We start from the raw sequence: 25,505 nt of genomic DNA, 5'->3' as shown, positions 1-25,505 counted from the left end.
CTACAGGACGCTGTGATCTACTACCAACAGATCAAAACACGACCTGCAGAGTCTGAGAGGAGAGTGAAAGGATGAACTTTAATGTTCAGACACAGAAGTGTCTCTGAGTGTTGATCTCTGAGTTGGATGATCTCAGTCCTGATGGTTTGTTTTTAATCTGCAGGGTGTTTCCTCAGAGAGTCTGAGCCGCTCGTAGCTCAGACGCTGCAGGAGAAACAGACAGAGCTCTGAGATCCATCGGATCGATCAGATCAGGAGTTCGTTCCTCGTCCAGCATCGAGCCGACAGAGCTGTGAACGTTCGTGCATGAATAAAATCAATGAGTGACGGGATGATCGTGAGCAGAGGATTATTGCCTATTCCACACTTTTCCTCGTTGCTGAGTTAACAAATTAAAACGCACGGATCAGGATTAAAAATAAAAAGAGAGATAAAAGCAAACACACAGAGACGGACGGAGAGAGAGGGAGAGAGAGAGAGAGAGAGAGAGAGAGAGAGAGAGAGAGAGAGAGAGAGAGAGAGAGCGTGGAGCTATGTACACGGCGGCGGCGGCTGCTGCGTGGTTCCCCTGGTGTTCAGGGCGTGGACGAACGAGATGGGAAGAGAAGAAGAAGAAGGAGGAGAAGGGAGGCTGTATCTAGCTGTACAGGATAAATACTCTCAGGCATCAGGGTATATGGATGATTGTATATCTGACGATCATTGGAGGCCGCGGGCGAGGCAGCTCGTGTCGGACTCGTGGTGATATGAACGGCTCGCCTCCATAATTAGTACCTGTTCTTCGTCCCCCGGCTGGGTCACCTTTACAAATCGTACACATTAAAAAACCCTGACAAAGGCACACCATGGAGAGAACGGCAACATCGATCAGCACTAAGGACGACTTATACACAATCTGTCTATGTAAATATGTACAGGGCCAAGGGGGAGGGGCCAGCATGTCCCAGAGGCCACGTCCCCACCTGGCCTCCGTCAGAGTGTCAGGAGTGTTAGAGGAGGGCTCAGAGACCGGCCACAGGTCTCCTCCTGCAGACTGTTAGTGTTTGTCGGTGTGGCCTTCGTCCTCCAGCGTCTGGAGAATAGCTCACACGACCTCCAGACACCACAGAAGAAGAACTCCTCGTCCACGTGAGCCCACTCGAAGCTGAGCAGCTCTAAACTCAGGTCTGCCCTTTGGGATGCTCCTCCTCGATGCAAAGTCACTCCTGCCACAGCAACGACCAGAAGAAGAAGAAGAAGAAGAAGAAGAAGAAGAAGAAGAAGAAGAAAAAGAAGAATAGAAGGAGAAGAAGAAGAATAGAAGGAGAAGAAGAAGGTGGAGTGCAGCGTGAGGCCCGGCAGGCAGGGGGAGGGGCGGACAGGAGGAGGAAGAGGAGAGTGGTGCAGGTGTTCTCCGCCTGTTCAGACGATCTTCTTGATACTGGGTCTCTTGAAGCTGCCGGCGCTGCGCTGCTTCTGGACCTGACTGGCTGAGCCGTGACGAGTGCGCCCCCCACTGGACAGAGCGGAGCTGGGCGAGAGCTGGACGTTCTCCTTATCCACACCTGCAGACGGAGACGCACACACACACGCACACAAACACGCATGCACGCACGCACACGCACACACACACACACACACAGACACAGACACACACACACACACCACGAGGGGTTAAAGAGCTGTGTGTGAATAATTCTAAACTCTGCTGGTCTTGAGGGTCAGACCTGATCCTCTGGAGTTCACTGAAACCTTCAACAAACTGTGTTTTACTTTGAAAGAGCTACTTCCTGTGTGCAGAGTGTGCATGATGTGTGTGAGCCTATCAGAGCGCAGGATGACAGAGACAGCTTACCTATAAGTGTGAATGATGAGTACCTGGAGGTGGAGCCTCTCTGCTCTCAGCTCCTTTCACATGTCTGCGTCCTCTGGGACAGAACTGAGAGTTTATGTGAATCAGCAGCAGGAGGGAGTCTGTGGATGTGGATTTGAGCGTGACCATGTCCTGCCCGGAGTCTTCAGGAGTGTGAGAGGAACAAGTGAACACTCAGAGTTTACAGAGAAGTGATGAAAGTCTCTGAGACGTTTCAGCTCCTCCGCTTTAAGACTTTTAACTGCTCTTAAATTAAAGCATAATTAGAGCTCATCACTGATTTAAGGACTCCTGGCTCGAGTCCCACACAGATGTAAGTCCCCGACACACCTCCACCCGAAGAGGCCACTTATATCATGCTAATCACACTGAGCGGGAACGAACACACGTCTCCAACACGGAGCAGTGAGACGTCTGACTCAGGCTCTCTGTGACGGGACGGAGAGTTTCACCCCGGTCTCTGACTGAAGCCTGCAGAGACGGGTGAGCTGTGCCGAATACGTTTCTATAAGTAAAATAAAAAAAGAAATGGGGACCTTTCCTGGACCAAATCCAGAAACTCCCAATATTTTAAATTAGCACTTTGCTCTTCTAGTCTTTTTCTCTTTGAGTATAAATCTGTGATTTATTAATATCATACAGTTTGAATCCTTATCGTCTTTCCTTCCTACTTTTTCACTTTTCCATTACTCGTCTACTTTTGTATTTTTCCCAACGCACAGTCGGCTATATAACTTTGTTTCCTTTTTATTTTCTGTTTCTCTAAATCATTCTCTTTATTTCAGGCATTATGAATTCCTGCTCTTATTTGTCCTTTAACTCCAGAGTTTGATATGTACAGTCATGGCCAAAAGTTTTGAGAATGACACAACTATTAATTTTCACAAAGTCTGCTGTTTCAGTTTTTATAATGGCAATTTGCATATACTCCAGAATGTTATGAGGAGTGATCAGCTCAACTGCAATTAAGTCCCTCTTTGCCTTGAAAATGAACTTTATCACCAAAAACACATTTCCACTGCATTTCAGCCCTGCCACAAAAGGACCAGCTAACATCATTTCAATGACACACAGGTGTCACACACATTAACACAGGTGTGGGTGTTGATGAGGACAAGGCTGGCGATCAATCTGTCATGATTGAGTGACTGGACACTTTAAAAGGAAGATGGTGCATGACACCATTGTTCCTCATCTGTTAGCCATGGTTACCTGCAAGGAAACACGTGCAGCCATCATTGCATTGCACAAAAAGGGCCTAACAGGGAAGTTTATAGCAGCGAGTAAGATTGCACCTCAGTCAACCGTCTATCCAATTATCAAGAACTTCAAGGAGAGAGGTTCAATTGTTGTCAAACAGGCTCCAGGGCGCCCAAGAAAGTCCAGCAAGCGCCAGGACCGTCTCCTGAAGGTGTTACAGCTGCGGGATCGGGCCACCACCAGTGCAGAGCTTGCTCAGGAATGGCAGCAGGCAGGTGTGAGTGCATCTGCACGCACAGTGAGGCGAAGACTTTTGGAGGAAGGCCTGGTGTCAAGGAGGGCAGCAAAGAAGCCACTTCTCTCCAGTAAAAACATCAGGGACAGACTGATATTCTGCAGAAGGTACAGGGACTGGACTGCTGAGGACTGGGGTAAAGTCATTTTCTCTGATGAATCCCCTTTCCGATTGTTTGGGGCATCTGGAGGAAGGCTTGTTCGGAGAAGACGAGGTGAGCGCTACCATCAGTCCTGTCTCTTGCCAACAGTGAAGCATCCTGAGACCAGTCATGTGTGGGGTTGCTTTTCAGTCAAGGGAGTGGGCTCTCTCACAATCTTGCCTAAAAACACAGCCATGAATAAAGAATGGTACCAGAACGTCCTCCGAGAGCAACTTCTCCCAACCATCCAAGGGCAGTTTGGTGATGAAGAATGCCTTTTCCAGCATGATGGAGCACCTTGCCATAAAGCAAAAGTCATAACAAAATGGCTCGGGGAACAAAACATTAAGATTTTGGGCCCTTGGCCAGGAAACTCCCCAGATCTTAATCCCATTGAGAACTTGTGGTCAATCCTCAAGAGGCGGGTGGACAATCAAAAACATACAAATTCTGACAAACTCCAAGCATTGATTATGCAAGAATGGACTGCTATCAGTCAGGATTTGGTCCAGAAGTTGATTGACAGCATGCCAGGGAGAATTGCAGAGGTCTTGAAAAAGAAGGGTCAACACTGCAAATATTGACTTATTGCATGAATTCTGTGTAATTCTCAATAAAAGCTTTTGATACTTATGAAATGCTTCTAATTGTATTTCATTATACCATAGAAACATCTGACAAAAACACCTAAAAACCCTGAAGCAGCAGACTTTGTGAAAATGTAATATTTGTGTCATTCTCAAAACTTTTGGCCATGACTGTAAGCACAGTGACATGAACATCCGGCAGCAGACAGGGATTTGAGGGAACGAGAGGGTTACTGATTCTTTCCTGTATCTTTTGCTCATTCCAGGAGCTCCCTGTACTGAATTCATCTGTATAACAAACTAATACAAATAGATAAATAAAGATGAAAAAACTAATTTAGATATATACAAATGTTAAAAATGGAATTTAGATGTGAACGTCAAACATCACACTGAAGTATATCCACATATTCACTTGTGAGCCCTTTATTCTCCTCCTACATGTGATGTGTTAGAGATCGCAGCAGGGGGCCATGAAGCACCAAACATAGTGACATAATTCATGAGGTGGGTGGAGCTTAAATGACATCACAGCATCATTAAAGACCACCAGTCTGAAGTCGTCCTGATGACTGGAGATCTATCATCAATCAATCAGTCTTTATTTATAAAGTTCTCCTCAAACTCTTTCCAAACAGAGCCGGTCTAAACCGTACTCTATGTTCTATTATTAACAAAAACCCAACATCAAGACCGGATCAGATCCAGTCCCATCTTACAGACAGGACTCCGTCTGATCTGTGTGTGTGTGTGTGTGTTTGTGTGTGTGTGTGTGCGTGCATGCGTTCATGCCTGCGTGTGTGTGGTTGGTTGTACCTGGCGAGTGCTGCGAGGTGGCCAGTGAGGTCATGGAGTTGGACAGGTTGAGGTTGGCAGTGATGCTGAGCTGGCTCTGGGAGGTGGGGGGGTACGGGGAGGTGGGCGTCCTCAGCTGCTCCTCCCCTCGCTCTTCGTCAGCCGCCGGCAGGTAGCTGTCGATCAACGCCTCCAGGAACTTCACGATCAGCTCGGCGTAGTCCGGGATCTGAGTTTGCTGAGGAGGAAGAAGAGGAGGAGGAGGAGGAGGAAGAAGGTTACATTGACGGATGTTTCCTCACTGTGACTGTGATTTTATTTATTGATGTTTCTAAAGTTTCATTTCCTCAAATTTCAGCTCAGAGATTTTAATGATGACGACTTTCATCAGACTTCAAAACACAAATCAAATCAAAAACAGGAGGAGGAGTGAGCCCTCTCACTTTCTTACTATCTGTGAAGAGTTCATCATCAGGGGAGCATGCTGGTGGTGTGTGTGTGTGTGTGTGTGTGTGTGTGTGTGTGTGTGTGTGTGTGTGTGTGTGTGTGTGTGTGTGTGTGTGTGTGTGTGTGTGTGTGTGTCTCCTCCTCTCCTCTAACCACTGCACATTTAAACTAACTCATCTTCATCAGCCCGTGAGGTCAGGACCTACACATGTTCTGACGTTTAACAGCTTAAAGGCTGAAGTCTCTCACACACACAGCTGTGTGTCACCCTGCTCTGAACTCCTCTGTTCCCTCCTGCAGGTGAAGCTCAGCTGTTTGCGTCCTCAGACTCAGTCTGGACTCTAACAGGAGGTCTCTGCATGAGGCTGCGGAGTGATCTCCATTCAGGTTACATGACGTGTGACGTCTTTCATTAACCGAGTAAATTGGTATGTGGAGCTGGAGACAAACAAGGCATGCAGAGAAGCTGAGCTGCATACGTCAGCCTCAGAGAGGTTTGACTCCATTCTAAGTTTATTACCTGAGAACGCCAATAAACCTGATCTCCAGCCTCTCTGCTGCTCTGAGTCTGTGTGTGTGTGTGTGTGTGTGTGTGTGTGTGAGTTTGTGAGTGTTTATATGCGTCGTAAATCACTGCACCAATTGGCAGACTGGTTGCACAGCTGTGGTATAACTGCTTGGTAAGCTGAATCCTCCCCGCGCTGCAGAGAGACGAGCGCAGAGATCAGTCTTACCTTCGAGAACGGTCCGGCAAACCTCCAGAGCCCGTTAAAGCCGAAGCCTGTGAAATGAAGAGGAGTGGGAGAGAAATGCTTACTAAGACCAGCACAAAGACCTTAAAGTGATCGTTCCTGTTTGAGAGAGTCGACAGGTGTATTACTCTGCAGGTAGGAGGGCTGGTACTGAGGCGGCGACTCCTCGTGGTACACCACGCTCTGTACGATGCCGTGCACCGGGTTCAGCAGGTTAGTGTCCTGACACATGGACAGCACAGTGTTGATCTTTGAGTCCAGCAGGTTGTGTCTGCAGAGAGGAGCCACACACACACAGACAGACACACACACACACAGACACACACGGACACAGACACACGCACATGCACACACAAGCAGAGGTGAGGCTTTGAGGCTCTCACATGTTGCCTCAATGTTTCTAAATTAGCAGATGTGAGAAGCTCGTGGTTTGATGTTATGAAACCATGATGATGTGCAGACCCTGCTTCAGTCTCTGAGCTGCAGACTCAGACTCTCACGTCTGACGTGTTTGTGTTCAAGCTGCAGACAGAAACATCCCCACAGCTGGTCTGAGAGAATAAATAAAGTCTGATTACACATACTCTGAGCAGCTTCATATTTAAACTCTGTTAATGTGTCGTCACCATAGACTGTATATAAAAAGGTCAGCGTTGCTCCGCCTTTTCCCCTTGTACCGTTTTGAAGCCAAAAAGTCCCGTTCCAATGCGCAGCCATTGTGCAGCCAGTCTGCGCTGTAGAGAATTTATGTGGTTGCCACAGTCATTTCTGTGTTGCCACGGTAACAAGCTCCGCCCTACAGCGTAGCGTCAAAAGATCCTATGAAGTTTCCCTCTACAGCAGCTGTCAATCAAAGCAAACTCAGATGTAACACCCCGTTTTTTAACCTCTAATAACTAACGAAGAAGAAACTTTTCAGGAAAAAGAGGCCTTAGACACAAAACAGTCAAATACTAACTACATATCACCACAGCATACGGATGTGAGAAACATTCGGACCACGTGTTTTTATTTTTTAAAGTGTGACTGCAGCCACATTCAAATTAATGTGGGAGACGGGGGTTTTTAACCTATCCTGCAGCCAGCCACCAGGGGGCAGACGCTTTGTTGGAAGCTTCACTTCCAGCCAAGTGAGCTGCACCCCTGGTTGTCACAATGACACACGGCTGAACTGGACTCAGGACAGAACGGCCTGTCCACAGGTCCCCTCTCTCTGAATCTCTCCCCTGCTCCTCTCAGGATGCTGAACGTCTTTAATTTACGAGTCCTGAGCCGTCTCCACACCCCCCCGCTGACTCGTTGCCTCTGAGTGTTTCGGCGTGCAGAGATCAGAGATGTGTGAACTTACACGACGGGGAACACCTTTGGGAAGACGACGCTGGCCTCAGCCAAGTACTCGTAGAGGATCCTTTGGTCGAAGTCGTCCGTGGTGTATTTGACCTGCGTGGCCTGAGAGCGAGCAGAGTCAGTCAGAGATCAGCAAACAGGGTCAACGTTTAACATCAGGTTTGATCCTCACCAGCACAGTGAGCAGCAGAGCCTGGATCTTCGGGTCGGTCAGGACCTCCTCGTCCAGCAGCACGTTGGACTCAGACACGGACACCTTACGCAGGTGGGAGTTCCCGATCCTCTGCGTCTCTGTGGTTCAGAGAGGACTCATGTTAAACAGCAGCATCGTTAATGAGCTGAAGGAGGAAGAAGGCTGTCCCGCACGCTCACCGATCTCGTAGTCGTTCTCTGCAACACGCCTCATCTTGGGAGGCGTGGTCATCCCGGACTCCATCTCTGGTCTCTTTGGTGCTTTAGAGTCTGAAATGAGGTGGTCGAAGCTCTTCCTGGTGCCTGAGGACAAACGTGTAAAGGGTTAAATGAGGACCTTAGTGAAGGACGCTCCTGTGAGGGATCAGAGACAAAGACGTACCCAGGAGCTTCTTGGTGTTGGCCTGTGACGGCTGGCCCATGTCCAGGCTCATGGACTTGCGTGTGCGGGGGCTGATCTGACCCACGGTGGGGTAGTGATGGGCCGACAGGTAGCGCTCAGAAACCTGAGGAGACGTCCACGGCTGAGTCTCTCGCAGAGTCCTGAGGGGAGGTCAAAGGTCACGGTCTCACAGGGTTCAACTTTTCAAACGCAAATGTGTGTGTGTGTGTGTGTGTGTGTGTGTGTGTGTGTGTGTGTGTGTGTGTGTGTGTGTGTGTCTGTCTCACCTGCAGCTGGGGTCAGTGATGTGACTGGAGTATGTGTCCATGGGTACGGGGTCCATGGAAAGGTCAGAGATCAGCAGAGACTTCCTGTGTTTGAGGCTGCAGCGGCTCCGGACTTCCTCTGACACGGTAAGCAGAGCTGAACCAGACCACAAGAACACGGGACCCTTATCAACCACAGTGAGACCAAAGACCCAGGACCACAGGGACCATGATCACTTCCTCTGATGGTCTCATTTAGAGTCCAACAAAGCTAATCCTAGTGTTAGCTTAAAACATCAGCCCTCAGTCCTTCACAGACTCTGTTCTTTCATTGTGTCAATAAAGTTTTATTGATAAAACATCTGAATCTTTAATAAAGAGAACAAAGAGGAAGTCTGAGCATGCTCCTTACCTGCCAGGTACGCCACGCTGTGCGTGTTCACCTCAAACTTGTCACACTTGAGATGTTTGCTGATGAGAGCGAGCAGAGTGTGCAGGATCCTCACCGTCCTCGCTACGGTGGTGGCCGACGGGTGTCTGTATCCTGGAGAGGAAAGAGAAACGTTGATCCGTCTGCTCTGACCTGAACCGTCACGTAGAGTCCAGACTTTAATAATCCGCCTCTCGTCTGTCCTACCTTTGAGCAGGTGTCCCACCAGAGCGAAGTTGAAGTTGGCGCTGAAGTTGAGGCCCACAAAGTGATCCATCTGTTTACAGTGCCACTCCAGAGGGCGCCGGATCTCCATGAACACCTCCTCCGGACTCTGCAGGACGAGAGGGGGAGGGGATTCAATCACAGGGGGCGTGGTTTCATCTTAAGTTAATCAGAAGACAGGTGTGTGTGTGTGTGTGTGTGTGTGTGTGTGTGTTGTTAAATCCAATAAACACGACGTTTATTTCTTGTTACCGGATCATTTATTACCGCTCAGGTAAAAACACACATCGTAACACATCGGCTGTCTCCCCGCGCTAGAACCACACACAGCGCATGCGCCACCCAGTTCAAGGGTCAACCTCAAAACACATTTTACCGTAACAAACACAGTAGAGATACATGTTAACAATCTCACTGTACTTTAAACAAAGAAAAATAATATATATATGCTTTTTAACATGTCTGTTTTCTGACAGACAATTACACAGTAGTTGTAAACAAAACAATCCCTTCCTTTCATATTAGTTATTTGTTTGTTTGGTTTTTTTTTTGAAGGGTAGATCCCTGATACTCAGTAAATACAGTATTTAGCTCAGAGTCCATAGTCCTGCGCTTAGTGCCTTCAAAAGCACCAGGGCTGATGCTCCCTTTTTTGTGAGACAATCAGCAAGTTGGGCCTTTGTATCTGACCAGAGTACTTTCTTGATTTTCTTGCTTTCCATGAGCTCTTTGATGCTGCTTATGTCCAATCGTAGTCTTTTCTCTGTGACCTGTTTCGTTGACTTGAGAGCATCGAACAAGGAGTGATTGTCTGTCACACAGACCAACGAAGGAGCATTCAGTTCAGCATTTCCAGTGGTGAGCTCAGAAAAGAGAGTTGCTAAGAAAACAGCATTGTCAATTCCGTCTGACATAGCAAGAGTTTCACCTGCAAGGGTGCTTCGTACTACACGTCTGATTCTTTTGGATTGCCAATAGAGGGGAGAAAACTTCCCTCCTTCCCCCATTAGAGCAAGGAGAGCTCCTCCTTGTGTCCCACCATCTGGAAGGTTTCCAAGGGAAGCATCACTGAAAACAACCAAGTTTAGAGCATCATTGTTCCCCAGATGTTGAAACTTAAGAGTCACCTTTTCAGACTTAAGTTTACGGATTACTTTGTTCGCTTCATGAATAGACTGCACTGTGGCATTTTTGGTATTTGATGCTAGAGCACAGGCATCAAACATAACATCTGGTCTGGTCTGTCTAGCAACCCACAGGATCTGTCCTATTTTTGATCTAAGCTGCTCTTTCTCTATTTCATTAAGGGGGTCATCCCTCTGTGTGGCACGAGTTGCTTGCATGTGGAGCTGTTGAAGATTCTCAATGTAGGTGTGTTGATGTAACTGTACAACACCATCAGCAGTATTAAAGTCTATTCCCACATAGCAGAAGTTTTCATGCTCCTCACGCCCAACAAGAAATGCAGACTTCAGCTGAGGAATCACTTCAGATGTGAAGTCTTGCGAGCCTGCCCAAAGAAAATCATCTACATGGCATGCAAGTACCCCAGTAACCTTACACTGCTCATCTAACCAATAGAAGACTGCTGGATCCACCTGTGAGATTCTACCACCTGTCTTTAACATGATGTCTTTTACTTTGTTGTACCAATATAGTGATGCATCAGCAAGACCATATACACATTTCTTCAGTTTCCATAGGACACCTTCACTGTTTGCCTCAGGAGGGGGGCGGATATGGATATCTCTGGACAGTTCCATCCCCTGTAAGAATGCAGATTTGATGTCCATTGAATGTATTTGCCAGTGGTTTTGACAGATTACTGCTAACAACAACCTTAGAGATTCTGAAGCACAGGTTGGGGAATCTTTCTGCAAGTCTTGAATATGAAGCTCTTCAAAACCTCTGGCAACAAGGCGAGCTTTAGGTACAATACCCTTAGCAGTTTCTTTGAGACTACAGACCCATCTAGTGGAAATACACTTCTGACCTGCATCTGTTACTTCTTCAAAAACACAATTTTTGTGCCAGTTATTTATTTCCTCTTGTTTAGCTGTGTCAAAAGAGATGTCTTTGGTTATAAGTACATCAGCCTCTCTGTCTTCTGGTTCAATACTAAGACTGTCAACGCATGAAATGTCAACTGGTTCTGTCTGACCATAACAACCATCAGGTTCAATATATTGCAGGTTATACCAGTGTTTGTGCTTCCCTGTGGCTTTGCCAGCTCTGCCTAAAACTTTGGCTTTTCAAAGGATCCCATCATCTCTGTTCTGAAATGTTAAAGTCTGTCCTGTTTTGAGTTTTCTTTCAGTTTGTGTTGTGGAAGGATACATTACTTCTGTATTGTTTTCCTCTCCACTTGTGTTGTCAGTTTGTGTTATAATGGGTGTTGGCATATCACTTGTGTTAACTTCACCTTCACTGGTGTTGCCCTGTTCATCTTCTATATTCAGGTCAATATCTGCTGCATTGTTTACAATGCCTTTCTCACTACCTGTCTCTCTATTTGCATCATCTTGTGTAGTTTGCTTTTCGTCATCATGTGTGTTAATCTTAGAAAGTCGAGAATGATGTACTCTCACAAGAATTCCACCATGACGTACAAATACCACAGCTCCATCCTGACCAATGACTACCCCTGGTCCCTTCCACTCAGTACAGTCTGCTCTTTTGTAATAAACTTTTTCTCCTGTCTCATACTTGTCATCTGTAGGTCTAAGTTGTTTGCGGAGTGCTCTTCTTATCCTCTCTGAGCACTCAGCTTCTGTGAATGCTTTCCTAGAAGCATGCAGGGCTGATATGTGTTCTCCTACCCTAGTACTTACAGTAGTACCCTCTAAAGCAGGTGGTCTATCAATGAGTACAGAGGGAAGGTTGGGATTCTGTCCAAACACCAGTTGATGTGGGCTGTAGCCATTGACATTCAGCATGCTGTTCTTAGCCATAAGGGCCCAGTCAAGTGCAGTGTTCCAGTCACAACCATTTTCTTGTTTCACCTTCTGGATGATCTCTGTCAGGGTGTGGTTGTGTCTTTCTAGTAATCCGTTGCTCCATGGGCTATATCCAGCTGTTGTTTTGACCTCGATGTTGAAGTTTTCTGCCATGTCTCTCATTTCTTCATTATTAAATTCTCCACCATTGTCGCTGTATAGCCTCTTGGGTGGACCGTGGACACTTATCCAAGAATGGATGAAGGAGTTGACGATTTCAGAGGCCTTCTTTGTTTTCACAATGTTTCCTGCACTGAAACGTGTGAAATGATCGATGATATGAAGATACCATACACTGGGTTCCAGCTGATGCAGATCTACTGCTACAGTTTCATTGTACTCTGAAGCTAAAGGCAAACCTACAGCAGGTTTTGGCTTTGTCTTCCTGTGTCTCAAACATATGTCACAGTTTTGTACTATGTTTTGCAAGATAATACTGCATTCTTTGTCTTTATTCCCGGAGCTCAGGAGGAGTCTTTGTAGTCTGTCTGCAGATGCGTGGCCAAACTGTTTGTGGAGCTTCAGGAGTGCTTTCTGTTTTTCCCCTGGAGAGAGATTCTCTGTCACTGCAAGGACCTCATCTTCTGTCCGATCCTTTTTTGATCTTTCGTCACTCTCTGTCTCTTTATCCCTTATGTCCACACAGTAGTGCCCGGAACTGGTGAATTCAAGAGGAACAGGTTTCTTAAACATTACAGCCCTGTCGTTCTCCATGTCCAAAACAGTTCCTGCCTTTTTCAAAGACTCTTTACTCAGCAGCAGTGGGATGTCAGCTTGGACTACTTCAGTTTCAATGTGACATTTTGTCTGTCCTATCTTGGCAGGTAGCTTTACTCTTCTGTTTGAGTGAACAACATTTCCATCTCCAAAACGAAAAGGCCTACAACTGGGGGCTTCCGTTTTCAAAAGGCGATTGACTTGGTCTTTGCGGAGGTCATTAATGTAGCTTTCCAACCATTTCTCTCCACAAACTGTTCGAGTACAAGCAGTGTCAATAATAGCTGATCCCAAAGATTCCGTCAAGAAAATCTCTGAGTGAGATGGGGAAGCTTCTGTAAACAATGTGATGTTGCATTCTTCCACATTTTCAGTTAGTCTTACTTGTTCACTCTTGTGTGGACAGTCTTTGGCCCAGTGAAAAGTACTCTGACAAATGGCGCATTTTGATCTCTTACCGAATTTATCCAGTGGATTTGTACCCTGCAATGGCTGCTTTTGTTGTCCACTCTGTGATGCTGCGATCCGTTTACCTCTTCCTTGCTGCCTTTGCTCTGTAAAGAAGGCTACGTCCTGGTTTACTTGTATGCCGTTTGAAGAGCCTGTCGTCTTTCCTCCAAAGATTCTCTTCAACCCTGACTTCATTGATGAGAACGTCAAATCTGTGCATGCTGTCAGCGCCAGTTGCCTGTTTTTTTCGTCTAAACAGGCCGTGTCCAACAGTTTAAATGCTAACACCGCATCTGGAAGAGTCATATTATACTTTTTCATCCGGTTATACCGCTGTTCAAAGTCAATAATGTAGTCCGCCATTGAAACAGGGCCGTCTTTCTTGATCCCGTCAAAATGAGAATAAGCTTCGTACGCGCGGTCTTTTTCCTCCTTTAGAAACACACCATCCAATTTGGCTAGCAGCGTAGTCATACCGTTATCACTGTCCAGATCTTCTACGGGTATCTCCATCGCCGTTTCTCTGGCTCTCCCTTCAAGCCCCAATGCTACAGCGAGGGCTTGTTTCTTTTTGTCGAGTTCCGTGACTCGCGTCCAGATACTGACTTCATTTTTCCAACATTCATATGGCCTGGCTTCATCAAACCTCGGCGGGATTTTATAATTAGCAGCCATCCTCTGCTACCAATGTTAATTCCAATAAACACGACGTTTATTTCTTGTTACCGGATCATTTATTACCGCTCAGGTAAAAACACACATCGTAACACATCGGCTGTCTCCCCGCGCTAGAACCACACACAGCGCATGCGCCACCCAGTTCAAGGGTCAACCTCAAAACACATTTTACCGTAACAAACACAGTAGAGATACATGTTAACATGTGTGTTGTACCTTGTCGTTAAAGACCCTCATGGTGTCCAGAGTGTGCAGGTTCTGCTCCAGCAGCGCCGTCCCTGCAGAGTACAGGTTCACCTCATCCAGCTGCAGCACCGCCACCGCCACCCAGAACAGAGCTTTGTGCATGGGAGACTCCTGAACACACACACACACAGACACACACACACACACACACAGACACACACACACAGACACACACACACACACACACACACACACACACACACACACACACACACACACACACACACACACACACACACACACACACACACACACACACACACACACACACACACAGAGGGCATGTTAGGACACTCAGGAGAACATGTTGATGTCTGAAGCTGCAGTGTTGTTAACACAGAGCGTGCTGGTCGGCCTCTTGGCTCCTCTACCTTGCTGAGGAGCGGCTGCAGCTTCGTCAGAGCGATCACCGTGGCCTCGATTAACACCTGGCTGTTGTAATTATCCGGACCTTTCAGACAGCTCTCCAGACCCTGAGGGGGAGGAGATGGGAGGAGAGGGGAGGAGAGGGGAGGAGAGGGGAGGAGAGGGGAGGAGGTTTAATACGTTACATATGATTTTATTACACACAGAGAAGAGGAAACATCCTAACTGTCACAAACATTCAGATAGAAACACAAACATCAGTACTGTCTGAACATCAGAGAGAGATTTGGATGAGTATGTGAAGGCAGCATCATCTTTGTCTCTCACAGCTAAACTTTTAATACCTACTTTTTTACTCACTAGCCCAACTGAATGAGAGTAAATCTTTCAGAATCAGAACCCTAATGATTCTGGGAAATTGTCAAAATCAACAAAACCGTCAAAAAAGACTGAGGTCAACATATACCGGGCGGGGAATGAGATGAGTAGTAAAGGGCTGCATGTTGGAGTCAAATCCAGGACTACACTGAACACACCACAAGACCAACCCGTCTTTAAAAGTCTCTGAACTCAGACCGGATGTGAAGTCTCTGATGAGACTCTGCTGTTTGAACAAGAGATGAAACTAAAGCTGCAACACATGGATCGGTCTGAGAAGAGACTCATTCTCAAATATTGATCATTGATTATAGATTCATCGCTCCTCCCTCTCATGAATGCGAGTATCAGTAATTACAGACTCACAGGGTTGGAACTCTATCGGTCTGAATCCCTTTGAAGGTTTCACTTTGTTTAGAAATAACAAGCTCTTTTAATCAAAGTATTCTCTCCAACATTTAGAAACAAGGCAACAATGAAAGGTGACCCGGCTGAGAGAGAGAGTTCTCTCCTGTCTGTTGTTCTGGTTCTGGATTATTTGAATCAGTCCTCTCTGATCTGAGTCTCTGATTCTCTGATTCTCTGATTCTCTGAGTCTCTGAGTCTCTGAGTCTCTGATTCTCTGAGTCTCTGAGTCTCTGAGTCTCTGATTCTCTGATTCTCTGATTCTCTGAGTCTCTGAGTCTCTGAGTCTCTGATTCTCTAAGTCTCTGATTCTCTGATTCTCTGAGTCTCTGAGTCTCTGAGTCTCTGAGTCTCTGAGTCCTCACCCGGTCGATGCTGAGCAGAGGACTGGCCTTGCTGAGGATCCGGATGATCTGCTTGATCTGCCCATGGCTCACTCTCTTACTGATGCAGCCGAACACCACCAGAGCCCGAGGCTGCAGGGACGGGTTGTACTGGAACGCAAACCTGGAGCACAAACACACACATTAACACACACACATTACCACACATAAACACACACACACACACACACACACACACACACACACACACACACACACACACACACACACACACACATTAACACACACACACACACACACACACACACACACACACACACACACACACACACACATTAACACACATACACACACACATTAACACACATATTAACACACACACATTAACACACACACACACACACACACACATTAATACACACACGTATCAAACTGCACGTTAAGAGTTCAGAGAGTCAGAGGAGGTCGTACTTCTGAGCCAGCTCAGTCCACTGGTCTAACCACTTGCATGCTGGGATGTCTCTCATGCAGGCCTGCAGGAGAGGAAACAGAGTTTAGTAAGACTATCTGAGACCGGCAGACTCTCTGAGACCGTCAAACTGATCCTTTACCTCCATGATCTCCAGTAAGGCCTCTGTGACGGTCTCCAGAGACGACAGGGCAAACGTCTCCCTCTCGTACGACCCAGGGGAGAAGGAGCGGTCTCTGTAGCTGGAGCGGAAGGCGATGACGGCGGCAGACTTCACTTTGCTAATGCCGAACAGGAGGTAAAACTTTGGCAGCGAGAACTCGGTCAGACTCAGCCTCAGGACCTGCTTCGTCTCCTCTGAAAGCACAGAAACATCACACGTTCACGATAGATCTGTGACACGCTGCTTCTACTGAGCGCGTGCAGACACTGAGGCGTCTGAGGAGCCTCATTAACCAGCGGAATGAAGTCCTCACCGCTGAAGTTGAGCTGCGAGCAGGTGCACAGCGAGTGGATGATGTTGATGACCAATCCGTGGGTGGAGGCCCTGAGGGAGAGCGGCCCGGTGGCCACCAGCAGGGTCACCACGTGGAACAGGTACGGCAGGTGAGCCGCCACGTCCAGCGAGTTGTTGAAGGACAGCATGAGCATGTAGCGGGCCAAGATGGCGATGTCGTCCCACATCAGGTGCTGCTCCAGCGTGGGCGTCGGCGACAGGCACGTCTTATCAATGATCTTACACATACGACCGATTACCTGCGACACAGAGCGACAGAAGCTTTGATTTAAAGATACAAACAATAATGATCAGCTGAGAGGACAGGCTCATATAACAGTGTGTAGGTTAAAAGAGAAAATTGAAGTTAGACTCAAGTCCGTTTTAATCTCTTTTGGCTCTGTTTTGGTTCTCAACCTACTTCTGAGGGGAAATATCTGGACCTTAAGTTGCCAATTGCTTCAAAACATTCTCCATAAACGTAGAGAGTGTCTCTGACAGGACTGTGAACTCGTCTCTGTGGACATGCAGCTGATAAATATAACAGTATGTGTGTGCAGGCAGAAAGCAGCTCTGACTCTGCTCTGGGTGACACAGAGTTCAAGAGGCTCGGACAGAGCTCCTTTGTTTCTGCAGGCTGTCCTGCCATGACATCAGACTGTAACCGTGACGATAACACCGGCACAAAGAGCACGTCGCTCCGTCACACACCTTCACCTCTCCGTCCGACGTTCATCAATCATCCTCTCTTCACACAGCAGGTAGAGGAAACTCAGGGAGGCTGCTGATCAGAGTCAAACTATGCGTTCTTCATCAACAGGCTTCACAATGGTCTCCATTCAGAGCTGCAATAACAGGAGCCAGGCCCGGCTTCTATTGTGTCTGTCTGTATGTCGAGTGTGTGTGTCTGAGCAGCACACAGATGATGGATGGTGAGAGGATGAGTCTGTCTCTCTGGATACTCTGAGTCAGGAGGGATTCAAGCCGAGGACTCATTTCACCTCATTACAAGGTAAATAACACCTTTAACGCTGATCACTGATCAGTGATCCATTGATCACTGATCCATCGATCACTGATGCATCGATCACTGATTCATTGATCACTGATCCATCCATCATTGATCACTGATCCATCCATCACTGATCACTGATCCATCCATCACTGATCACTGATCCAGATTAGAGTCCAGATGTAAACAGTCTGTCTCAGGGAGACGTCTGAGGTCACAGTCAGGAGATCTCTGAGTCTCTGCAGCTGAGACTCATGTTTTCACTCTCCGACTCGTTCACACTGTTTTGTGTTTCACATGAATCTGCATGTTTAAGACTCTTTGTTTTGATTCCTCTCTCTGTCAGTCAGTCAGTCAGTCAGTCAGTCAGTGAGTCAGTCAGTCAGTCAGTCAGTCAGTCAGTCAGTCAGTCAGTCAGTGTGTTTGTCACATGAGGTTGTCCTGTCCACTCTAAGGCAGTGCTGGTTAGTCCATCAAATGAACTCAGATTGTTTTGGTTAAACAGATCATTCTCTGGTCGTCGACCTCGCTGTGAGGATCGTTGTTATTTGTGTTGTTAAAGCGAGCAGAGGTCGAGACAGTCGCCCTGCAGACAGCCGGTCACTGTTTCGATCACTCCTCCTCTCTACGTAAAATACCCACGAGCTGAAGGTATGACCTGAGTGTGAAGGATGAGCAGGTCTGTATGACATCAGAGTATGGAGGTGTGAGGGTGAACACGTGGAAGAAGTGGAGTCAGTGACCTCTGAAGCCTCAAAGCGCTTTAACCTGAGAGTGACTCCTGATCTCAGAGCGTCTGAAGTTTGTGCTCCGTGTAGACGAAGTTTAAAAAATGTTTAAATGTTTCATATTTTGATGGAGGGAAAGAAAGTGTTCACATCATTAAGCCTCTCAGAGAAAAGTCCTGAGTCTGATCCTGAGTCTGGTCCTGAGTCTGATCCTGAGTCTGATCCTGAGTCTGTGTCCTGAGTCTGATCCTCAGTCTGTGTCCTGAGTCTGTGTCCTGAGTCTGTGTCCTGAGTCTGATCCTGAGTCTGATCCTGAGTCTGTGTCCTGAGTCTGATCCTGATCCTGAGTCTGTGGTCCTGAGTCTGATCCTGATACTGATCCTCAGTCTTATCCTGATCCTGAGTCTGTGGTCCTGAGTCTGGTCCTGAGTCTGTGTCCTGAGTCTGTGTCCTGAGTCTGATCCTGAGTCTGATCCTGAGTCTGTGTCCTGAGTCTGATCCTGAGTCTGATCCTGAGGCTGATCCTGAGTCTGATCCTGAGTCTGATCCTCAGTCTTATCCTGATCCTGAGTCTGTGTCCTGAGTCTGTGTCCTGAGTCTGTGTCCTGAGTCTGATCCTGAGTCTGATCCTGAGTCTGTGTCCTGAGTCTGATCCTGAGTCTGATCCTGAGTCTGATCCTGAGTCTGATCCTGAGTCTGATCCTGAGTCTGGTCCTGAGTCTGATCCTGAGTCTGTGTCCTGAGTCTGATCCTGATCCTGAGTCTGGTCCTGAGTCTGATCCTGAGTCTGATCCTGAGTCTGATCCTGAGTCTGATCCTGAGTCTGTGTCCTGAGTCTTATCCTGAGTCTAATCCTCAGTCTTATCCTGATCCTGTGTCAGTGGTCCTGAGTCTGGTCCTGAGTCTGGTCCTGAGTCTGATCCTGAGTCTGATCCTGAGTCTGATCCTGATACTGATCCTCAGTCTTATCCTGATCCTGAGTCTGTGGTCCTGAGTCTGTGTCCTGAGTCTGTGTCCTGAGTCTGATCCTGAGTCTGATCCTGAGTCTGATCCTGAGTCTGATCCTGAGTCTGATCCTCAGTCTTATCCTGATCCTGAGTCTGTGTCCTGAGTCTGATCCTGAGTCTGATCCTGAGTCTGATCCTGAGTCTGATCCTGAGTCTGATCCTGAGTCTATGGTCCTGAGTCTGATCCTGAGTCTGATCCTGAGTCTGATCCTGAGTCTGATCCTGAGTCTGATCCTGAGTCTATGGTCCTGAGTCTGATCCTGAGTCTGATCCTGAGTCTGATCCTGAGTCTGGTCCTGAGTCTGGTCCTGAGTCTGTGTCCTGAGTCTGATCCTGATCCTGAGTCTGGTCCTGAGTCTGATCCTGACTCTGGTCCTGAGTCTGATCCTGAGTCTGTGTCCTGAGTCTGATCCTGAGTCTGTGTCCTGAGTCTGATCCTGAGTCTGATCCTGAGTCTGATCCTGAGTCTGTGTCCTGAGTCTGATCCTGAGTCTGATGTTCACACCTCATCTACATGCAGCTCAGGTAGCTCAGCCTGTCCCCCCTCAGTGAGTCTCACCTTACTGGAGACCAGTTTGACGTTCCCTGAAGCCAGAGCCACGGCGGTGTCAGCCATGACCTCAGCTTTGATGGATCCCAGTCCTCCGGTGGCGCTGGTCTTGATGAAGCTGTCCAGGACCACATCCAGCAGGTCTGTGATCTGCATCCAGGGAGAGAGAGAGTCAGAGCTCCACATCAACCCCTCACTCATCACGCAGTAGGTGTACTGGTCTCACCTGGCCCAGGCTGCCCCAGATCTTCGCCTGGATGGACGGGTACATCTGCTTCTCGTTGATCGTCATGGTGATGAGTTTGTCCAGGATGGCGGTGACGCGCTGGCGTTTGGCGTCGTCGTTGTGCTTACAGAAGCGGACCAGGTTCAGCAGCCAGGGGGTCATGTACTCCAGACACAGATGCTTCAGCTCGATACCTGAGGAAGAGGAAGAGGAGGAGGAGGAGGAGGAGGAGGAGGAGGAGGAGGAGGGGATACATCTTCATCATCCTTGTCAGTGACGCTGAACTCTGACTCTGTCATCAGGAGGCTCTTTAAATTCAGGAACAGAACGAGTTACAGCTCTCTCTTCTGCTCATCGTGGTTTCATTCTGAAGTGTTTCTGAAACTCTTCTCCCCAGCCGCCTCTAAAGGTCCCATTCATTCATAAAAACTTGGTCAGAATTAAAAACACTAGAGTCTGAAATGTTGAAACATTATATTCGGTCGGTAAAAAGTAAAGAAATAATTCAGACTGTAAATATTTAGATCTCTGAACTGTTTTCATGTTTCAGTTTTTAGATATCCTCAGTGTGTGTGTGTGTGTGTGTGTGTGTGTGTGTGTGTGTGTGTGTGTGTGTGTGTGTGTGTGTGTGTGTGTGTGTGTGTGTGTGTTTAAGATTTATGAATAAACATGAAGACTTAAAGCTTTAACTCACAACCACCGAGTCCACCTTTAAAGGGTTAAACCTGCACAGCGGACCGACTGGTTAAATCTCCTGATCTACAAACAGGAAGTCACACAGACCCGTCACCTCTCTCAGCGTCCTCTCTGGGATCCAGACCAGCAGCCTGGGATCCAGGACAGACACTTAAACTCACTGGACTTGCTGAAGCCGGAGATGCACTCCTCCAGGAACTCCAGGGTCAGGTGAGGCTCGTTGGCAGCCAGAGTCTTGCTGATGGAGACGATGAAGAGCGTGTTGTTGGCGGGGATGCAGAGGCCGGACGTCTCCAGCAGCTGGCCCTCAATCTTCAAGTTGAAGGTGCAGGTCAGAGCACACAGCAGGTTGTACGCTGCAGACCTGTTAGAGGAGAGGGGGGTTAAGACCTAATGAGGGAGGAGGATTCATGTTTACAGGATTCAGAACTCATCAGGGTCTTTAAAGGGGTTATGTTTTAAACAGAGGACCCGTCTTTAAAGAGAGAAAGAGGTTCCTGAAATGTTCAACCCAGAACCCTCTCCTCTAACTGACTGATGACTGATGGGACTCTATCTCATGGTCACTGAAGTCCCTCTGGTTCCCTGAAGGCTTGTTCCTGTGAGACCGCCTCCAGCAGCACTGACCTGAGGCTGGGGTCCGAGCTGCCAAGGTTCAGTAGGGCAATGTTGAGCAGAGTCCCGGGCACGTCTTTGGGTCTGATCTTGGTGTGCTGAGGGATGGAGTCGGGCTGCGACAGCTCCCAGCGCGTCCGGATGTGGATGATGGACTGGACGATGGCGTCGCACTCCTGGTGCATGAACGTGAGCGGCGTGCCCTGGTTGGCCATGGTGAGGGTGAACTGGCTCTCATCCACCAGGCAGATCTCTTCGATCTCAGAGGCGTAGTAGACGTCGTTGAGGAAGACCGGCTGGCCGAGGACCCGGGTGCGCTCGGCTGAAGTCACCTGGACCGCCGTGGAGCCCACCTGACGAGCAGAAAGACACGTTCAGAAACACGAAGCTCTACCTCTGATTTAACCTGAGCGAGTTCAGAGGCGCAGCGCTCTGCAGCAGAGAGATGACGACAGACTCAGGGTCAGCAGGAGCAGACACTAACACACACCAAGGGGTAACAGAGGAGTGTGTGTGAACGCGGTCTTTAGACCTCAGAGAGTTAAATCATCCTGAAGTCCAGTTACATCAGAACATTTGAATAGAACTCAAAGTTTGTTTCTTGTGATCTTACAGACTTTTATCAGACCGGCCTCCTGCTGCAGCCCTGTCCTGTCAGCCTGTTCATCATCACAGTGAACATGTTTATCTCTGCTCGGCGCTGCAGTCAGACAGAGCTGTGATTAAACTGTTCAGACCCAGGGGTCGGGGCAGCACCCTCACCTTTATGGAGACCTTGGTGTCTTTGTGGGCCAGCTTCAGGGCATTGTGGAACACCTTCAGGTCCTCCTCCAGAGTCAGCGTGGCCGCAGGAAGCTTCTGCTGGTCGGGCTCGATGTGCTCGGCCAGCTTGGCCGGGGAGTCGATGAACTGGAGTCGTTTGCTGCCCTTCAGCCCGGTCAGCAGCCGCTCGTGGTACTTGGTGTACTCCCTCACCCAGGTGTTGCAGTTGTAGACGTACACGGCCGCCACGTTCTCGTAGGCGAAGCCGGGGAACACCACGAACCACTTGGACAGAAAGTCGGTCTTGAAGCGATTGCTGGGTCCCACGTGGGTGAGGTCCACCACGATCTCGTAGGGTTTGGCGTAGTACGGTTTGAGGGTGAGGAGGACGTGATAGATGAGCAGGTCCCCATTTATCTGTCCCGTTTTAAACCTGCAGAGAGGAGAGACAGACGATACCAGGTCAAGATTACTGACGTTAAGACGTGTTGATGCTTTAATGTTCCTGATCTGTCCAACGTGATGTCTCTCTCTCTCTCTTTCTATGTCTCTCTCTATTGAAAGGGCTTCACCAGCATGGAAAACATACGTGGACTTTGCTAAAGCTTCAGTAGAAATAAAACACAAAACTACAAACACTTACAGATTCAAAGATTCAAAGTTAAACTAACAGAGCTGCAGTTTCACCATTTCTTTTTTAAAGTATAGAAGAAAGAAAATATATGAATAATGGTCTCTCTCTCTCTGTCTCCCTCTCTGTCTCCCTCTCTCTCTTTGTCTCTCGTCTCTCTCTCTGGTCTCTCTTTCTTTTTCTTCCTCTCTTTGTCTCTCTCCCTCTCTCTTTGTCTCCCTCTCGCTCTGTCTCTCTGTCTCTCTTCTCTCTCTCTCTTCTCTATTCTTGTAAGAGCTCTTCAGTTTCTGTGGTCTCAGACACGAAATAACCAGACCAGAGATAGACCCATAAGGGGGTCAGGAAGTAGACTCAGAGTGAATCAAGAGTTCGACTGCAGCAGGTGTGTCAACGCATCGCTCCGCCGAGACCTCCAACAAGACCTCCAACAAGACCTCCAACAAGACCTCCAACAAGACCTCCAACAAGACCTCCAACAAGTTCTTCAACAAGACCTCCAACAGTAAGTGATCAATAAACTCTGATCAGACTGAATTGATGTCAAACTTCACTGAAGAGTCTGTTTACACTTAGCCACTTAGACCCCTCAGAGGGATCAGGACTGTTAAAGTCCCCTCTGAGGGATCAGGACTGTTAGAATCACCAGAACAGCTCAGGTGTGTTAGAGTCACCTGGCCTACTCAGGCTGAAGGTAAAGGTTTGGTGGTCTCAGTCTGAATCTGTGTCTTTGTTTCAGAGCGATGGAAAGCCTCAGGATGTTCTGGCTGTGTCTCCTCCTCTCGTTGAGTCCGACTGAAGCGGATCCTTCGACCACGCCACTGTCGTTCTCTGGAACACACGATGGTGGTGTGAACTCGACCCCCACTTTAGGGTCCAGCTCTGTTCCCACCTACACAGACTCTTTTGACATAGACACAAACGGCACCCGGGCAGACTGCCTGATCGACACGGAGATGGGTTTGATAGCTCTGGGCTCGGCGGGGGGGCTGATCGTCTGCCTGCTGGTAGCCACCGTGGTGTTAGCGTGCCAGGTCTGGCACCTTCAGCGCCGGGTCAACGCCCCCAGAACCTCCAGGTCCAACCTGGACTTGGTGGGCAGCGCAGGCTACTGGGGCGATGACAGACCAGAGGCTCAGGGCCTTATTGGTCCGTGTGACGCTAGCGTCATGCTGGAGGAGGTCGGAGCAGACAGCAGGACGGAGGAGGATGAGGAGTATGAGGGTCAGGCTGAAGCCAGAGACGAGGGCGGGGCAGGGCTGGAGGATGGAGCCATGGCAATGGCTGCTTTCAACCCTGAAGACAAGACCCCCCAGATGCAGAGCTCCAGCTCCAGGGACTCCTGCCTGGAGGTCCCCCGGGATCTAGAGGACATGCCTCTGGTCGTGTAAGGAGCTGACCTTGCCTCGGTTTGACCCCCAAACGCTTCCCTCAGCTAAACCAGCTCTCCTGAAGGGCGTGGTGACGCTCTCCTCTACGCTTTCACAGTTTATCCACTCACTAAAGTTAACTCTTAGTCAGACACACAACAGGACTTCATTTCAAACTGGAGCACTAGAAGTAAACTCACGCTCTGGAGCCCAGAAACACATCTTCATCTGACAGATAAAGTCCTGAATCTAAAGGCCTGATCCTCTACATCGTGGATCTGATGAGAAGTATCTAAATTTAGTTTAAAACGTACTCAGAGTTATTCTTCTGGCCTGTTTGGTCTTTCTTACAGGAAGTACAGAGGACACCATGCAGCTCAGGCGGAGGTCTAAACCAGCAGCCTCTATAAACATCATCTCTTTAACCGCTGAGCAAACCTGCAGCCCAGTTTTAGCTCCGCTGTTATTCAGAAACAGTTTGATAACTCAGATCACATTTAGACTCAAAGCAGGAAACGGTCCCTCAGCTTTTCTGTGTCGCTGCATGAAGACAAAGAGAAGGAGTCACATCGTGATGAAACCCTGCAGGAGCCGAGGAGGAGAGCTCCTGAGGGGTCTCCTTAAACAGTTCTATTCTGACGATGCGTTCACTGGACTCATCTTAAATATCTGAGCTGCACAGACTTCAGGTCAGATTCAAAGAGAACAGTGTGTTGTAGATTTTTCATCGGATGCTTCATGTGAATTAATTTGATGGAATGTTTAATAATCTAACACGACTTATTCTAAGATATGAAGATAAACTGAGTTCAATGATCATTAAAGAAAGATACATCTGAGATGCTAAAGAGATCATGTGATGTGTTGATGGATTCATAAAGAGAGGACACATTTAGAAGTCTGATTAACGTCTGCCAACCCTCCTTCCTGTTTTTCATAAATCTATTGATCTTTGCTTCAGTTCCTCAGACGCTTCTCTGCTCCTGTTAAACCTGCTGCTCATCAAACAGCCTGTAAACTTTGAAATAAACAGACTTTGCATTGAGTCACTGAGTGATGATTATTCACGTCACTTCTTTTATATGTGACATGTTCCTTTAGAGAGTATAACTTAAAGACATGACGAGCTGGGTGAATGAGGGAGGGGGAGAGGAAATAAAAAGCCAAAGATGACATGCTGTTCATATTTCACTGTGCAGGACTTCATGTGATGATCAGAGTTTTAGGGGTTTCTAATCCAAGAGAAATACTTCGGCCTGTAGGTGTGCCTGAATCAGACCCAGGTTAATCTGCATGGACTCTGTGTCGGAGCAGACGCGTCAGTGTTATCTGAGTAATAAACTCTGTGGTGGATCAGACTGAGGTAGAGCACAAACTCCCAGATGAATGACTGTTGTTAAAGGGGTCTGGTGTACTCGTAGGGATCCTTTCTGTAACGCAGTCAGACATTGAGT

The 25,505-nt window shown here is 47.9% G+C and overlaps 2 protein-coding genes across 3 annotated transcripts in view; one reads left to right on the top strand and one right to left on the bottom strand.

Annotated features, from left to right (window-relative positions):
* The window catches only part of nf1a (neurofibromin 1a), a 75,553-nt gene continuing 50,048 nt past the window's right edge, over window positions 1-25,505 (bottom strand). For both annotated transcript variants that reach the window (XM_034701825.1, XM_034701824.1), the window contains 22 exons: window positions 22,054-22,486; window positions 21,304-21,644; window positions 20,838-21,040; window positions 19,981-20,174; window positions 19,764-19,904; window positions 16,438-16,717; window positions 16,104-16,318; window positions 15,964-16,025; window positions 15,514-15,655; window positions 14,371-14,472; window positions 13,970-14,110; window positions 8,895-9,021; window positions 8,670-8,801; window positions 8,279-8,414; window positions 7,992-8,152; window positions 7,790-7,912; window positions 7,590-7,708; window positions 7,419-7,519; window positions 6,199-6,341; window positions 6,053-6,099; window positions 4,893-5,109; window positions 1-1,544 (listed from right to left, as the gene is read on the bottom strand). In XM_034701825.1, the coding sequence (XP_034557716.1) occupies window positions 1,402-1,544; window positions 4,893-5,109; window positions 6,053-6,099; window positions 6,199-6,341; window positions 7,419-7,519; window positions 7,590-7,708; window positions 7,790-7,912; window positions 7,992-8,152; window positions 8,279-8,414; window positions 8,670-8,801; window positions 8,895-9,021; window positions 13,970-14,110; window positions 14,371-14,472; window positions 15,514-15,655; window positions 15,964-16,025; window positions 16,104-16,318; window positions 16,438-16,717; window positions 19,764-19,904; window positions 19,981-20,174; window positions 20,838-21,040; window positions 21,304-21,644; window positions 22,054-22,486 (3,703 nt within the window). In that variant the 3' untranslated portion in view covers window positions 1-1,401. The remainder of the gene's footprint in view (window positions 1,545-4,892; window positions 5,110-6,052; window positions 6,100-6,198; window positions 6,342-7,418; window positions 7,520-7,589; window positions 7,709-7,789; window positions 7,913-7,991; window positions 8,153-8,278; window positions 8,415-8,669; window positions 8,802-8,894; window positions 9,022-13,969; window positions 14,111-14,370; window positions 14,473-15,513; window positions 15,656-15,963; window positions 16,026-16,103; window positions 16,319-16,437; window positions 16,718-19,763; window positions 19,905-19,980; window positions 20,175-20,837; window positions 21,041-21,303; window positions 21,645-22,053; window positions 22,487-25,505) is intronic.
* LOC117825866 lies at window positions 17,220-25,096 on the top strand. The gene is made up of 3 exons (XM_034701833.1): window positions 17,220-17,469; window positions 22,961-23,186; window positions 23,421-25,096. The coding sequence occupies exon 3, from the start codon at window positions 23,425-23,427 to the stop codon at window positions 24,070-24,072; it is 648 nt and encodes a 215-aa protein (XP_034557724.1). The 5' UTR covers window positions 17,220-17,469; window positions 22,961-23,186; window positions 23,421-23,424; the 3' UTR covers window positions 24,073-25,096.

This window comes from Notolabrus celidotus, chromosome 14, assembly GCF_009762535.1.
Source record: "Notolabrus celidotus isolate fNotCel1 chromosome 14, fNotCel1.pri, whole genome shotgun sequence".
NCBI classification, from domain to species: domain Eukaryota; kingdom Metazoa; phylum Chordata; class Actinopteri; order Labriformes; family Labridae; genus Notolabrus; species Notolabrus celidotus.
The sequence above is the reverse complement of the archived record's forward strand: the minus strand, read 5'-3'. Positions and strand labels throughout refer to the sequence as shown.